We start from the raw sequence: 16,651 nt of genomic DNA on the forward strand, positions 1-16,651 counted from the left end.
AGTGTATAAATATCTTAGACTTTGTAGCCCAGTCTCTGCTGCAACTACTAAACTCTGTCACTGTACCTTGAAACCAACCACGGGCACTATTTAAACAAATGAGTGTGGCTGTGTGCCAGTAAAACTTTACTTGTGAACTTTGCATTTTGAATTTCACATCACAAAATTTCATCCTTTTTGCTTTTTTTCAACTATTAAAATATGTAACAACCACTCTTAGCTTACAAGCCACACAAAAACTAGCAGCAAACTGGATCCGACTAGCAGGACAGTTCACCAACTCTTGGCCTAAAGTGTTATGGAACCACCCTACATACATGAGACAAATACACATACAAATGAAAAAATAAAATCCAATAATATTTTACATAAAGGTAAAAAATTTGCCCTCAAAAAGCTATGGTTCTATCTGATTTTTCCCACCCATTTACCCTGAGAAATTGTTAAGCTTCATTTCTGTTTTAGCATGGGAAAGCCAGTCTTGGAATCTGTTTTTGAAAGGAATAAATCATATTGCACACATTAATGGAAAAGGAGAAGAAAAATAAGGTAAAAACTCCTCAAACTAAGTAGCATTTAACACTTATGGCTATATATACATACTGGAAACTCAGTTTAAAAATCTAGACTTTAGGACAGTACATGCATGTTTATAAGATGCTGTTTCCTCACTTCTAACAATATTGCTTTGAGAATGTAACTCCTCACTTTGGTCGATGGGTCAGCTGGGCACATCTCCACATTCTTTTACAACAAATTGGGTTTACCCTGAGAAAATGCCTTTAGAATACTTTCAGTCTACAGCACACTTAACTACATATCATTTTAAATTGGTCACTAATCATATTTTTGTAACCTTTTTCCCCAGGTAGAATCTACCTGTAATTATCAAGTATTCTATTAGTCAACAGTAGAATCTACCTGGGGAAAAAGGTTACAAAAATATGTAAGAATCATTTCTTATAATCCTTCCTCTCCTACAATAATTACCACCAGGTTTAGTATATACTGGGGCTCAAAAACAATTTCTAATGACTAAAATTTGCTTAATGAGTAGTAAAAAAAGAAATACCAGTATTTTCAGTTCTATATTATGGCAAAAATATTTAATCTGATGGAGCAATGACAGTTTTCAGAAGTCCCATGTGCAGCTATGCACATAAGCACAGCCAGCGGGGTGGGGAAACTGCCAGTCCTTCCCTTTCCTCACTCAACTGCTGACACCTAAACCACTCTCAAGTCCAAACAATGAGCTGCAATCTGTTTGGGAGTGAAGGTGGAGCACACCCCTTCTGTAACTATCAGAAATAAGACAGACTTGACGAAAGTGTTACAAGACATAACACTCAGAGATCTTATGCTACAAAGGCCTAATAGTAATTATCAAGTATTCTATTAGTCAACAGAAGAATAAATAATAAGAAAACATATAAATGCCTCCACGTCATTCTTCTGAAGTCAGAAGAGCCTTCAAAGGCCATATATGTACAACATCACTTCCCTTTCATTCACCTTTGTTCTTTCAATTACTTAACTGGCTGTGCCAGGATACAACTGGCTTTGATCTTTATTACCATTTTTTTAATGGCCTGTGATAGAAACCTATGCTTTTAGTATTTTTAAATTTGACAGCTTAGTCTGAGATGGGCCACTGAAAAAAGAAAAGGACAAGATGATGACAAGAAATTATTTCTTTGGCCTCATTTATCAAGGGAGGTGAGTTATCTCATGCCAAAAATACAATCAGGAGGGGCTAGAAAAGATTCTGAAATACTTGGGCTTCCTTTTAAAAGTTAATTTTTTCAAGTCAAGTTTCAGTCTAAGAACAACAATAATGAAATTAACTACCTAATGTTAAATATTTCAAACTTTTTATCAAACGAGAAGTTAATAGACAAAGCAAGAGTGAGTACACTCTTCTGGGGCAATCTACCAGGACTTAAAGCTAAGGGCCCTCCCCACTCTCACGGCCTTAGCCCACCCAGCCCTCTGGATGCAGGCTGGATCCTCTTGAGAACGCAGGGAAGACCCGAAAGGCTGTCAGGGGGAGACACCTGTTTGGGAAATGACAGCCCCACAGGAGGAGCACAGCTGTGTCTTCCTCTTCCCCTCTCCCTATCACTGACAAGAACAGAAGCAGGAACTGGAATTTGGAAAAGCAACTAGAGCTGATTTAAACAGTCATATTCAACAGCACACACACATACAAGGAGAGACAGAAAAGAAGAGTGTGAGCTGTAGCTGCAAGGAAATAACCAACAGCTAGAAAAGTTTTGAAGTCCAGTGAAGTCATAGTGATAAACAGCTCAATGGATGCTCCCTTCTTGGAAGTTATAAGAAGTTAAATGTGGGAAGGAGAGGGCAGAAACACAGTGGGCATCATAGTGTCGAAGCTTAGTGAGAAAATTAAACTCTACTTCACGTTTAAAAACTGCCTTTATAAGATTACTTACTAATGTAGTTATTCCTACACTTAGGAGCATTAATGAAAAACTTGGTGTTTATTAAAAAGTATAAGAATTGTGTTGTATCTGAAATCTAAATCAGAACAACACATTTCACAGTTTGAATCCTGAATAGAGCAAACTCATCATCAGATCTGCACATCTAAAGTCCTTAAAGGGATGTCCAATGTCATAGCCTGAAAAGGGGTCCACTGCAATAATCAAGCTCTAAGCTGATTAGCATTCACCAGTCACCATCTTCCTACTTTTGATCCCAGTAAGAAGTAGAATTCTTTATGATGTTCAGTGGAACACATCTTACACCCATCAGAAAATCACTAAGCATTTCTTCAGTACAAAGAATACCCATATTTATGTATTGCCATTTTATCTTCAGAACACTTTCAAGATCACTGGGGATTCCCCCTAGATCTCCCAGGTGCCAAGTGAGCCCCTAAGGCTGAGAAAAGTTGCCACCAAGGTCTCCTATCTGTGATGGATGGAGACTGTTATTTGGATTCCCCAACTAGAGTTCTATCCCTTAGACACATTTACCAGAAGAGATCACAATCTTTTTCTTATATCTGCTGCTTGGGAAAAGATCAACTAGGTAATTCCCACTAATCTAGCTAAGGTATACTTGCAAATAAAAGAAATATAATTCAAACTTTAAGGGGGAGAGAGATAAAACTCCTATAACCTGTCCTCTTAATTGCACCACTCTCACTAGCTAATCCTATTTTGACTGCCACATCCAAAGACCAACACCTTCATTTGTTTAACCAATATCCGATGAACACATACTATGATTAAGACTCTTGTGTTCCTCTTTATTTTAAAACAAAACTTAAAACTAAAAGCAAACCTGATGGCATCCATGGATCAGAAGTTGGTTTGATCAAAGTGTTCACTTGCTCCCAGTTGAAGTCATCATCTTCAGCTTGACTATATCCACATGTGCTATATGGCTCATCAAAGAGGCAGCCACCTAAAATGTTAAAGAATAGAAAATAATGTAAATACCAACCAGACCTCTGGGATAAGCTATGATGATTGCAGGAAGCATTAGAATTGATGCCAAACTAAATCTGATTAGGTCTTTCCTCTCAGGAGCTGTGCATCCAACACTTACTGAATCCTTGCCAAGTGCTGGTGTGCATTAACCATGCCTCACCCACACCACCGTATTACGCAGTTCTTCAAAAGCAATCTAATGTTGGTAGAAGCCAACTGAAGGTAACACCTGGCCAGACATGGTGGCTTATGCCTGCAATCTCAACATTTTGGGAGGCCAAGGTGGGTGGGTCACCTGATGTCAGGAGTTCTAGACCAGCCTGGCCAACATGGTAAAACCCCATCTCTACAAAAATACAAAAATTAGCCAGCCATGATGGCAGGTGCCTCTAAACCCAGCTACTCAGCAGGCTGAGGTGGGAGAATCACTTGAATCTGGGAGGCGAAAGTTGCAATGAGCTGAGATCATTCCATCGCACTCCAGCCTAGATGACAGAGTGAGACTTAAGCAAATTTAAAATTTGTATTTTCCAGAGTTATAGGAATTTGTAAAACTGCTCTTGCATTCAAAATGTCAAGGTAACTAACTTAAATGTTCAACGTGTTTTCAATGAAGGAAAAGTATTTATAATTTATCCAAAAAATGAAAAAAGAAATGCTTTCACCACAATCATGGCACAATAGTAGAGCAGTATAAGCCATGGACACAGCTTGAAAAATATTATCCAAAGAATTATTCTAAATCTAACAAAGAAATAGGTTTTATTTAATACTTTGAAAATTTGAGGTCTCAAAATTAAAAGAGATGATAAATTCACTTACAGTCCACACAAGTTTTAAAGGCAAAAATAAACTCAAGACTAGGCATGTGGTAACATCTGCTTAATTCTGGTACTAGAAATGAAACTACTTAAATAAAGAAACAAAGAATAATAGAAAATGCATCATATACATAGCAATTCAGCTGTTTCAGCATCAATAGCATTCAGTATGTTGATGCTTTTGTCTCATCCCATATCCTCTTAAATGCCTCCTGTTACTTTTTATAGTATCAGATCTTTCCTCCATGTTTCACATGGGAAAAGTGATTAAATTAATCTTAATTATGAAAATTCTAATATCCATCATATAATGCTATTAATCATATTAATTCAAAAAATTATAACTGTTTGCCAGCAATAACATTTAAGTGTTCTGGTCAAGAAAACATGAATTCAAGACTGTTTTTACATTATGTCCACAATCTGTGTCTTGTTGGCAAGAAGATAAGTAAAACAGCCCCATTGTACAACCTCAGAGTGAAAACAGATGTTACAGGTCATCTTGTCCAACTTCTATCCAAATGCTTAGGTCAATTGTTCAATTTCCCAGCCCACCAGCCGGCCAGCCTCTGAACAGATGAGGCACTCAAAATTTTGTAAAGCATCCTGACTATGTAGAACATTCCCTCTTAAAAAGGCCCAAACTCTGCTTCTTGAAATGTATACCCATTTATCTTTGCTCTATCCTGTGAAGAAATAGTTTAAAAAAAAAAAAAAAAAAAAAAAAAAAAACACCTTAGCTTTTGCACAGGAAAGCCCATTATTTGAAAAGAGCTGTCATGTTCTAAGTCTTCACTACTCCAGGCAACAGGCAGTAATTCCTGCTACTAGAAGGTTTACAGACCCTTCAACCATCCTGGCAGCTATTCAGAATTCAATGGGCTACTGCCCTTGACCCCATTCTGTTCTCAACAGTACAGACAGGGTGCTGGTCCATTCTCAGCCTCTGTGAGCCTGAAATCCCATACGGCTTTTTCACACCACTGCCATCAAGTCATCTTTCTACTTTTGTAACAAGGTAATCGGTTTTCTGAATTCAAACTAGGACTCTCCATTTATACTTAATTTCATCTTGTGCTTTTAGTGCATCACTCCAGCCTACAACTGACATTGTCATTCAATTTTGGTAATAGCCATCTTACCTAGTTTTGTGTTGTCTGCAAGTCCTATGAGCATGCTTTCTACATCTGCCTCCAAGTCTCTGATAAATTATGTTAAACAGGATAGCATCAAGGAACCTCAGACTGTCTGTCCCAGCTTTCTACCTTTGTCTTAGTTGTTAGCTCCAGACCTGATGGTGAAATTAGTGGCCCTAGACACTGTCTTCTCTAACACTTTTAACAATGACTTGTTTCAACCAAAGATACAGCATTAATTCAATATTTCACTTGATAACAACTGGTCATTTATACTGCCCTCTTACTGAGTTTTAACAGGTCCAGAAACAAAATAGATTTGTTTAAAATGCATAATACTTTCTAATTTGGGGTATGAAATATTAGAAGACTGCAAACATTTATGAGAAATATTTTCCCTTGGTTGAAAACCCTAATTTTGATGTAAAAAACAGCTTCAGTATTGCAGCAATCAGCCCAAATAGCAGCAGCACTAATAATATTCAAAAAGAATGAAATCCTCAATTTTGTCAGAGAAGATCCCCCAGTGGAAACAAATAGCACTCAGACGAAAGTCCTACAGTGTGATCTTAAACAGTGAGAAACAGTGATAAGCATCCGCAAAACAACTTAAGGCTGGCTACAGACCTGGTTTGCAAAACTACTGTTGCACTAAAATAGAACCATACATAAAACAAAAGCATGCACGTGTGGCTGCGAGCACACCCAGAAGACTAATACAACACTGGTGAAAGGTTATAATTTTCCCATTACACAAAGCTGTTCTTATCACTTGAAATGAAACAAATTAAGTATGATATGGTTCTTTCTGGACTCATGAAGGATTATTGAGCTACTGGAAAATGGGATCAACTATATGAATTTCATATTGCCCAATGAGGATATATTTCCCTGCACACCAATTTTCAGATCCACCCCCAGCCTTCGTTCAATAGATATGGGACCCCCCAAAATAGCAAAGATGGTTCATTAAGCTAAAATAAGTAAGATTAAAGTAAATGACATCAGAATTAAAATAACCAAGTAAAGAAAGAACAAGTAAGTTTTCGGTTTTCAGAGCAGTTTTGGGTAGTAACAAAGTGTATAAGTTCTGAGTCAAACACCAGCATATCCCAATTCTTCCACTGTTAGCTTGGTGATTTTAGAGAAATCACTTAGTCTCACACGTCTAGTTTCTTTATTTACAAAATAGAGATAACATGTGCCTCATGTGGTATTTTTGATGGTTAAATTAGCCAGCAAATGTAAAGTCAGTGTAACAAAGTCAGGTATGTTCACCCAGCACCAGTTAAAATCAGTTCTTAAACCCTTACAACAAGCAGCACTCTCAGGAGTTCATTTCATTGCAGCTATTTGGAATATGTAATTGAAAACTTTAAAGTACACTTCATGAGAAGATGAAGAGTTATGAGCACTCATAGAGGTAATACCTTGTGGGTGCCTCTATTAAACATGTAAGTGCCAAAGACAGGCAGTTAGTGAGGTTCTTCAAGTAAATACTCTGGGGGACAATGGAAAAAATATGATAAGGAGGCAAAGTCCCCTGAAACACAGTAAAAAGAAGCATTTCTAAAAATACAGTCTTCTTGATTTTCTGAATAACAAAGACATATTTCACCATCATCTACAGGAGTAATGTCAGCCACAGACTCCCCCAAGTTTTCTCCAGAAATGTCACACCTGCACTGGCTCCCAGCAGCTCATGGCTGTACTATATTCCTCTGTCAAACCGAAGTAAATTATTTCTGCTTCGTAGAGGTGAATCAGGACTAAACCAAAGTTATATACAAGATGGAAGAAAGTTGATACAAGCTGGGTGGGGTGGTGGTCTGCATCACTCATTCTCTCTCTCTCACACACATGTGCACACACACACACACACACACTTGTGTACATGCATGTCTCCATCATACCTTGGGAAAGGCCTTTCCTTAGCAACTTTGAATACAACACACATGTTCTGGATGAAGAACAAGTTACTATACAAAAATGAAGTGTCAGTGGATGGCAAATACTCAGGTAACTCAGGTAACAGATAACAATGATGATTCCTATACTACAGGACCTGTTCCAAGACATACAATTCAACACAATAACCTAAAAATTAAATTGATGAAACTGTTAAAATTATAAGAGGCAAGGCAAGTAGAGCAAAGAAAACGGCACTACAAATATGACTAGGACTCCACCCACCCTCCGCCAAAAAAACAAGGGCACTAGAAATATGGCAAGGCCTCCACCCACCCTTCACAAAAAAGAAAAAAGTCATTAAGTTCATGTACCAGATTTTATCCACAGATTTCACTTTGAGTTTTGGAGTTGCTAGTGCAAAGAAGAAATTATGACTGATTACACAATTTACAGTATCTGTAAAATAATATATTAATACTAAAACTGATAAAAGGGACTTGTTTTTACCCAGGACTTGTTTTTCCTCACACCAACTCTATGAGGTAGATACTATGATTCTCATTTTACAGATACAGAAACCAAGGCATAGAAGGTTACACAGAGTGCCCAAGGTCTCAAAGCTGGAGAGTCATGAAGCAGATATTCGAACCCAGGCATCCAGTCTTAAGGGGCTCATATTCCTAACACCACAGGATAGTATCTCCCAAACTGGAGACCCAGAAAAGACACAACTACCCTAACTCTAATGTCAGAGAGAACTGTCTACTTTCCCAGAACCCTAGGAAGAAGGAATTGCCACCTTGCCTAATTTTTTTTCCTTTAGAGAGACAATATCACTCTATGTTGCTGGTTTTGAACTCCTGAGTTCAAGTAATCCTCTCACCTCAGCCTCCCAAAGGGCTGGTATTAAGGCATGAGCAAGCCACCATGTGCAGATCCTACACGTTTTAGAAATCAGAAGAAATGGAGTTGGGCCCGATATTCTTCCTGAAAATCATAGAGTTTCAGAACAGAAAAGTCCATAGGCAGAGTAGTAATCTGCTCAAAAGCAATACTGATTATAACTGTATCTTAGTCACCTTGGTATTTCTTAGAGCAGGACACATGATAATAAAAACCCAATAAAGGTTTTTTAAAAGGATGGGTAATGAATCCCCCAAATTTCTATGCAAAATGTGCCTGTAATTATTTTGCGGGAAATTTCAAAAAGAAACATAATATACATCTGAACAATGAAAACAATCTCAACCTTCCTCCACAAACCATCTAGCCCTGTCATGGCACATCCCAGGATGAATCAGCTGCAAAATATGACTAAATCAATAAACTTGTTCATTTTTCTAGTGTGGTTGAAAACTATAAGCAAGTTAAATGTTAATAGAGTCTCCACAAATTATGGCTTCCGATCTACAAACATTGAACTTTTTTTTCCTGGCAATTATTAGATAGCAAGGCTAGTTGTCCATAAAGGTCATTCTTGATTTATGAAAATAAAATATTGTCACTTGCATAATAGAGGATATTCATCTTTTTTTTTTCTTTCTTCGGAACAGCTGAGGAAGATTCAGTTGATCCAAGAGTAATATGAAATCATTAAGGCATAAGCTATAAAGAAAATGGCCCATTTTCACCCCAAAGGAAACCTTATGTGACCATTCTACATCGTAGTGAAGCTTCAGGTCTGGAGACAAAACAAGGGAAAACAAATGGACAAGAATTAGAGTCCACCAGTTAGAGCAGTATATTAAAAATTGTTGTTTTATTGTGACTCATAGTCATGACATCTTGACCCAGTACAGTGTAAATCATTTGTACACTTCACAAACCACATTTATCTCTACTGAGATATACAAATATTTATCATTCTGTTCTAAAAGGAGGTTCTAGATCCACTAAGTTGATTTCAAGATCCTTCAAGATTGCTACCTGTATTCTTAATGTTTTAGGGTAAGAGCCATCACCCAGGACTGTTTATTTAGCCTGAAGTTATCCATCAATACTACTCTGTGTGAGCACTACCACGCAGTCTAATGGCAACCTGTGAGTTACAAAGTTCTCTGTTATCAACAGCTACCATTTCGTGAACACAGATCATGTGCCAGTCGGATTCTGCCTAAGGCATGTCATTTACTCCTCATAACCAGTGTAAGACTTTTATCTCAATATGTCTGATTCAATTAACATGTTACAAAACAAAAAACATGCAAATATACACATATATTACTAATTTTTTTTTTTGAGACGGAGTTTCGCTCTTGTTACCCAGGCTGGAGTGCAATGGCGCGATCTTGGCTCACCGCAACCTCCGCCTCCCGGATTCAGGCAATTCTCCTGCCTCAGCCTCCTGAGTAGCTGGGATTACAGGCACGCGCCACCATGCCCAGCTAATTTTTTGTATTTCTAGTAGAGACGGGGTTTCACCATGTTGACCAGGATGGTCTCGATCTCTTGACCTCGTGATCCACTTGCCTCGGCCTCCCAAAGTGCTGGGATTACAGGCTTGAGCCACCGCGCCCGGCCCCATATATTACTAATTTTAATTTTAAAAACTTCTAAAGCCAAGCATCTATATTCCTTGTACCAGTTATCAATGTATTATACCTCTTAGCTCTAAAATCCAATTTTCATTTAAAAAATGTATCCAGACAGTTTAACTATGTTTTCTATCCCACTGTGCAAGAAGGTAAGCTTTTGTCAGTAGAGGGTACAGGAGAGATCCTGCAGGAGGAAGGGGGGCCTCCCTGAGATACCTGGCAGGCCCCTCAGCACACATTGCAAGGCTGCCCTCCAGCCTGGCTCCTCCCGCAGCAGCAGCTTTCGGCTGCACAGTGCCCCAGTGGTTTTGTAGCAAGTGCCTTTAGCAGAACATCCCCTATGAACAGCTTTCACATTCAACCAGAGGGCACACTGCCTCTGAATCCTGTGAGTATAGCCCCATAGTAACTCCGCTGCCAGCCACTGAGCCACAGGCTTGCCCTGGATCTCAGCAATGGAAGAGTCTCCTCCTTGGAGGTCTGTCTCTCCCTGGGGCTAACATCTGCTCCATACATCCACTATTCCTTTTATCTTCAGCTTTCCTAAGTTTGTACTATCTCTTGTATTCTAATACCCTATTACAGTGACTTAGTATTTAAAATAAATGTTCCCTGTTTAAATTACTATGTCGTTTTTCTCTCCTGATTGGATCCTGATCAATACATTCTTATTTTTACAAATGGCAGTTTAGAAGGGTCAAATAATCTCCCCAAAGTCACAGGAGCTTCAGTGCAGGACTAGCAATTCAAACAAGGTCTGTACTCAAAGTTCTCACACATTTTCACCAAGCTCTAGAAAGTCAGTAAACAACAATTTATGGCGCTTATATACGAATTATTCGGTGATTTGCATTGCAAATAAGCTCTTAAAAGCGCTGTTTCTAAGAAGCCAATGGAGGACAATCAAATGTTAATTTCATAAACTTATAGGATACACACACATTTTGAATTGCTCTGCCTTTAAAAGGTTAAACTGACTTACATACACTAGATCATTCTTCCTGCTATAATTATAGTCCATTTAAAGTTATTTTGTAAAAAGACTGTAATACTCCTTGATGAGTTTTTCTGGAACATTTTTCTCATTTGTTCCACATACAGAATGACCCCATTTAAAGCAGCATTTATCAAATGTATAAAGTATGAAATGGGTCTTTCTATAGAGAAGGCAGATCAAAAAATACTGCTACAGTGCCCCCCAAAAGAATTAATGTTATATATTCTATTTTCCTAAATTACACGAAATCTCAGATTATCTTATCTATTTATTTCAAATTAAAAACTGTGTAGAACAAATACACAATGCAAAGGATAAACAGAAAGTGAGATTTAATAGACATAATTATTTTCGGAGTATTAAAAAAACTATACCAACATAGCAGAGGCCCTGCTTTCTTCTTTTAAATCACAGTGACTTCTACATTTTATTGCCTGCCAAACAATAAAAGTATATAATGCCTCTTAAACTTTGAGTGCGCCAGTGATGTTTAGTGAATCAGACACTAAGCATTATAGAAATGCTCTTCTACATAATTTAATCTAGCAAGCAGTTTTTACACATTGCACAGGCACTTAAATGGCTAATGCTATGTTCTATTATAAGAAGTGCTATTTGCCAATGAATATATTTTATATGATACAAAGGAAATTAGTTGTCTTGTTCTAGAAGTTTCTATGATTTATTACACTTACCCCATCTTCATTTCATATCAAGCCTTGGATTCCTAATTTTTTAAAAGGCTGAGCTGCAACAAACTAAGATGTATTTTTCTTACTGTTAGTAAAATTTTCTTCAATAGGCAATGGTATTATTTCTACTCCTGAATACTGTAAAGATGCAGCCAAATTATTAGGAACTTGACTATCTCTATTTTTCCACATACAAATAAACACCTCATAGAGCTGCTATTGGATTTAATTAAACCACTTGCATGAATTCCCTGCGTAAATGTGAATCTATCTGAATGTAATACTGGTGCTCTTATCCTCTATACCACAATAGTGAAAACGAGAGAGTGTAAAAAATGGTTGTCTGCCTCTATCATAGAGGAGTAACAAATGAAAACAAAATGATCAAACAGCTGCCAGAAACATCTCAGGGACAAGATGATCAAACTAAACAATATTTATGTCCTGATCTCTGAAGTCACTCATGTCCTAAGTCCCAAATTAGAGGAGTGATTCTCCAAGTGGGTCCCTGGACAAGCTACCATTACCTGGGAACTCAGAAATGCAAATTCTCAGACCTCATCCCAGATCTACTGAGTCAGAACCCTGGGGGTGGGCACCGGCAGCCAGAGCTGCAACAACTCTCCAGGTGACTCTGATATACTGTAATGTTTGGTAATCACTGTTCTGGACCAATCTATTTAACTAAAATATTCTGGGAGCAGCCCCCGGAATCCATGGGTTTAAAACAAGGTTCCATAATAATCTAATCACTGATCCAGAAAGAGAGCTCTAGAGATCAGTAGTTTCAAACATTTTTCAGAAGACATCCTTTCTTAAAAAGGTACAACTATTCTATGTGTGTTTATGTCTAAATTACAATCATGTAGTAGTACTCTACATATGCAGATTATTACAAGCGTGCATATACTGACCTTTTAAAGTACTACTAGAAAATATATGTAAGTTGAAGTTCAAATCTTTTCTTCCATACATTAATGAGTTGTACTGTATTCCTCAAAAAAGGTGTGAAGAAAGTGATTTGGCGATCATTGCTCTAAATAATGCTTTTCAGTCATAAAAACCTCTCAGATGAAAAAGGGCAACAGAATAGCACAGCTGGATCAAAGTGTTGAATTCTTTGCTTAAACGTCATGCTAAAAAAACCCTGATCTGTAATTTTTCTCCTAAGTAGAACTACTCAACAAGAAAAGACATCCTAGGTAGAAAACAATCCTGGTTACTGGTTAGAGATACTCAGGAAATTAATTTTTTAAGAAAAGAATTTCATTTTATGCCCAGTAGCACTGCTGCCAGTTTAGTATGATTTACAAATCCATATCTTGATGATTTTATTAGCATAAAATCATTATCTAGGACAGCTGACTAAATATACTCCTGAACTCACCGATATGCAGTACAGCCAAACCATGCTGTTTATTTAGCTTAAAACAGCCAGCCAACTATTTATTTTCACTGGATATTGATTAACCTAAACTCAACTAAATGTACTTCCCTCAATGAATATTTTTTCTACACATTATATTCATTGGGTAGAATCAAATTATAAGGAAAAAAGCAAATATAGTTTCACATACCCTCTTGGTAAAATATACATTCCAATTTCCTTCTTCTAACATTAACAATGGGGAACTCAAACAGCTGAGTGTATTTAATTGGGATCACAGACCTGAGACACAGTGAGTACTGGATCTATCAATTACATGTGTCTTGCTCTTGGCATAAAAAGAATATCTGCAGGCCGGGCACGGTGGCTCACATCTGTAATTCCAGCACTTTGCGAGGGCGAGGCGGGCAGATCACGAGGTCAAGAGATCGAGACTATCCTGGCCAACCTAGTGAAACCCAGTCTACTAAAATACAAAAATTAGCTGGGTTTGGTGGTGCACACCTGTAGTCCCAGCTACTCAGGAGGCTGAGGCAAGAGAATTGCTTAAAGCCAGGTGGTGGAGGTTATAGTGAGCCAAGAGCGTGCCACTGCCCTCCAGCCTGGTGCCTGGCGAAAGAGCAAGATTCTGTCTCAAAAAAAAAAAAAAGATATGCAATCTTCATATCGAAGGTATGTTTAACTTACATGATATCAATGATGAAAAGGAAGGGATGTACGCTAGAGAAATCATACAGTTAGTCCAGAAGCCTAACAATCTTATGCTCCAAACATGCTGAAACTAAGAAATTAGAAATATGAACCGGTGGCTCCTCCACCTCCACCTAGTTAGTCTCTGTTCCTTCATTCTCCAGGCTTTGCCTACTGTGACATTTCACTGGGGTCCAAACAATTTTAATGCTTAAAGATCAGCATTTTAATTAAAGTGTGTCCAAAATCCAAATCACTGATCTAATCCTATGCTAAAATGCATAAACAGCAATCTGTTCTAAGGGGGTGTGGGGAATGACTCTATTGGATTTACTGAGAAACAGTATGCTGGTCTTCAACCTAGAAGATTCCCTAAAGGATATGTGGGTACAATTTTGACCATGAGCAAATCCCTGAGAATTTGGGCCCTATAGAATATAGGACTCCTCCGTCTTTACTAAAAATACAAAAATTAGCTGGGCACGGTGGCGCATGCCTGTAATCTCAGCTACTCAGGAGGCTGAGGCAGGAGAATTGCCTGAACCCAGGAGGCGGAGGTTGCAATGAGCCGAGATCACGCCATTGCAGTCCAGCCTGGCTAACAAGATCGAAACTCCATCTCAAAAAAAAAAAAAAAAAGAATATATGGCTCCTTTGTAATTACCTAACTCCCAGGGAAATAGGGAAAATTGAACTTAGAAGTATATGTGAAAGTACAGTCACTGTTACAAGGTGATGAACATCAAAGAAAGTCACGAGTATGCTTGGTACGTGCTAGCTGAAGCAGAAGCAGGAAAACAAAGTCATAGACATTTCTTTATCTTGCCTATATTAGTTGAGTTACTGCCTCTCTGCCTGACACCTTATCCCCTAAAACAACTGCTTAAATTTTTCTTTCAGTCTCCTATTCCTACCATGCCACAATTTGAGTTTCAGCTCCTGTTTGCATTTGATTTGACCCATTGCCTCTTACCTGGACTCTGCCTTCTCCAGTATATCCCAAACACTCCCAGCAAGCTGAATTTTTGTAAAATACACAGCTGAAAATGCCCTCTCCCTACTTAAAACTATTCATCAGCCCCCTCATTATCCATGGGATAGTATTGAAATTTTAATCATGTGACATCTGTTGTTTTTCTGATTCGACCCCAGTCTACCTCTTTATCTTCATTCTTTGCCACCACTTCCCTTTAGTTTTATACTCAAGTAATTCCTGACTATCTGTAGAGTCACCCCCAATGACCCTCCTACCCATATGCTACTCCTCCGTTCATGTGGTCCCTGCACCGGTTCAACGCCTGTTCCACCCCCACCCCAGCGTCTGGCTGGAAAACTCTTGTGCACTTTTCAAATCCCAGCTCCGACAACACCTCTCCCAGGTACCTGTTGCTGATGGCTTTTTGCAGATAAAATCAATGACTCCTTCCCATGTGGTAACCATCACTGCCAAATATACATGTTTTCTTGATCTCCTTATCCTACTGCAGGGCAATGTAACTGTGGACATGCTCGTCTTCTCTATTGCACTGAGAGGTCCTTGAACAAGGATAATGTTCTGTTCCTCTCTATATCCCTAGTCCTAAAAAGGTGCTTGCCACTCATTAAATACTTGCTAGATTTGACAGAATTTTGTTAAGTTTTCTGTAACAAAGGTAAGAATAAAAACTGTTTATCTTTATTAGAAAGGAGCACTGAAGAAAAAACATCTAATGGACTCCATATACTCAATACTCTGGCTACATCAAAGGAAGAAGAAATCCTGATTCTAGAGTTTCGCCCTTTTCATCTGACTTATGGCATCTCCCTCCTTCCCTGTCACCATCACTCCTCCTAACTAAGGACTTGTGTGCCAGGCATGATGTCAGGCACTAGGGAGGAAAAGGGAGGGGATAAGAAAAGGAACCCACAGGATGAAAAAGAAGTCCTTGTCCTCAAGGAAGACAACATGCGGAGCATAGAGGAGTTAAAAGGATAAATATGAAAAATGCTGTAAGAGCCAACAGGAAGAACAAAAACTCATCCTGAAGGTCTCCTTTTCCTACATGGGCCAGTTAAAAAAAGAAAACCAGAGAGTCAGCAGCTAAATGTAAAAATCTACTAAGATATCAATGGCCCGTTATTCTAAGAATCTGCATAATAAGGCTGTCATTTGGCAGATCTCAGCATAAGTAAACAAAACGCACACGGACTTTATGTGCATCATACTGGAACTCTGGTTCAGTGCCTCAGTCAGTGTGTCTATGGTTTTTGTTTTAAACATGAGAAGAATGTCAATAATTACATATTATGTGTATTTCAAATTTATGAGACATACAAGTAGTGAATACATATTCAGTGTCAAATTTCAATACTCAGGCCATAAAGAAAGCATGTTTTAATAAAAAATTATTCCTTATTAATTTTTTAAATAAGGAAGCCAGATTCCATGCAATTTTCCAAGCTCTGAGCAACACTTAGCACAAAAAAAAAACTGTGATGAATCAGTTTTCCTTCCAACCTTTTCCATGACCAATTAGTTGCTAAAATATAAGGAACTAAAAACATTAACCCTGCTCAAGGTCAACAGAGCTAAGACATCTTTCTTTTTCTAATTGAGTGTTTACTCAATATTCTAGTTACTTTTTAGCACGTATTATTTTACTGATTAAAGAGAACAGGTGGGCTGAGAGAACAGCCCTGGACTAAGAGGCAGATGGTCTGGGCTTCAGTCCTGCCCTTGCCTGTGTGTGGCTTTGGACAAGGCAACCAGGCGGCAGAATGAACCTAGAGTGGAAAGAATGTAGATTTGCCACCAGAAGGAGCATAGGTGAGTCCAACCGTATCAGCTTACAAGCTTTTGCCATCTATTCATCTATAAAACCATCTACCTTCTAGAATGATAGAAAGATTAAATGATTCTGTATATACGTGTGTGTTTCTATCAACACATACATTATACTATGTATCTATAGCTATGCAGGATTCACCTACCTAGTAAATAGTTAACCTTGGGCTTCCTTTCCTTTCTGGGTTTCAGTACTATCTA

The 16,651-nt window shown here is 38.2% G+C and overlaps 1 protein-coding gene across 16 annotated transcripts in view; it reads right to left on the bottom strand.

The window, feature by feature from the left end:
- Nucleotides 1-16,651, bottom strand: part of PTPRM (protein tyrosine phosphatase receptor type M) — an 866,690-nt gene that overhangs the window by 649,174 nt on the left and 200,865 nt on the right. For all 16 annotated transcript variants that reach the window (XM_054243977.2, XM_078347758.1, XM_002757062.6 and 13 more), the window contains exon 2: nt 3,310-3,432. In XM_054243977.2, the coding sequence (XP_054099952.2) occupies nt 3,310-3,432 (123 nt within the window). The remainder of the gene's footprint in view (nt 1-3,309; nt 3,433-16,651) is intronic.

This window comes from Callithrix jacchus, chromosome 13 (genome assembly GCF_049354715.1).
Source record: "Callithrix jacchus isolate 240 chromosome 13, calJac240_pri, whole genome shotgun sequence".
NCBI classification, from domain to species: Eukaryota; Metazoa; Chordata; class Mammalia; order Primates; family Cebidae; genus Callithrix; species Callithrix jacchus.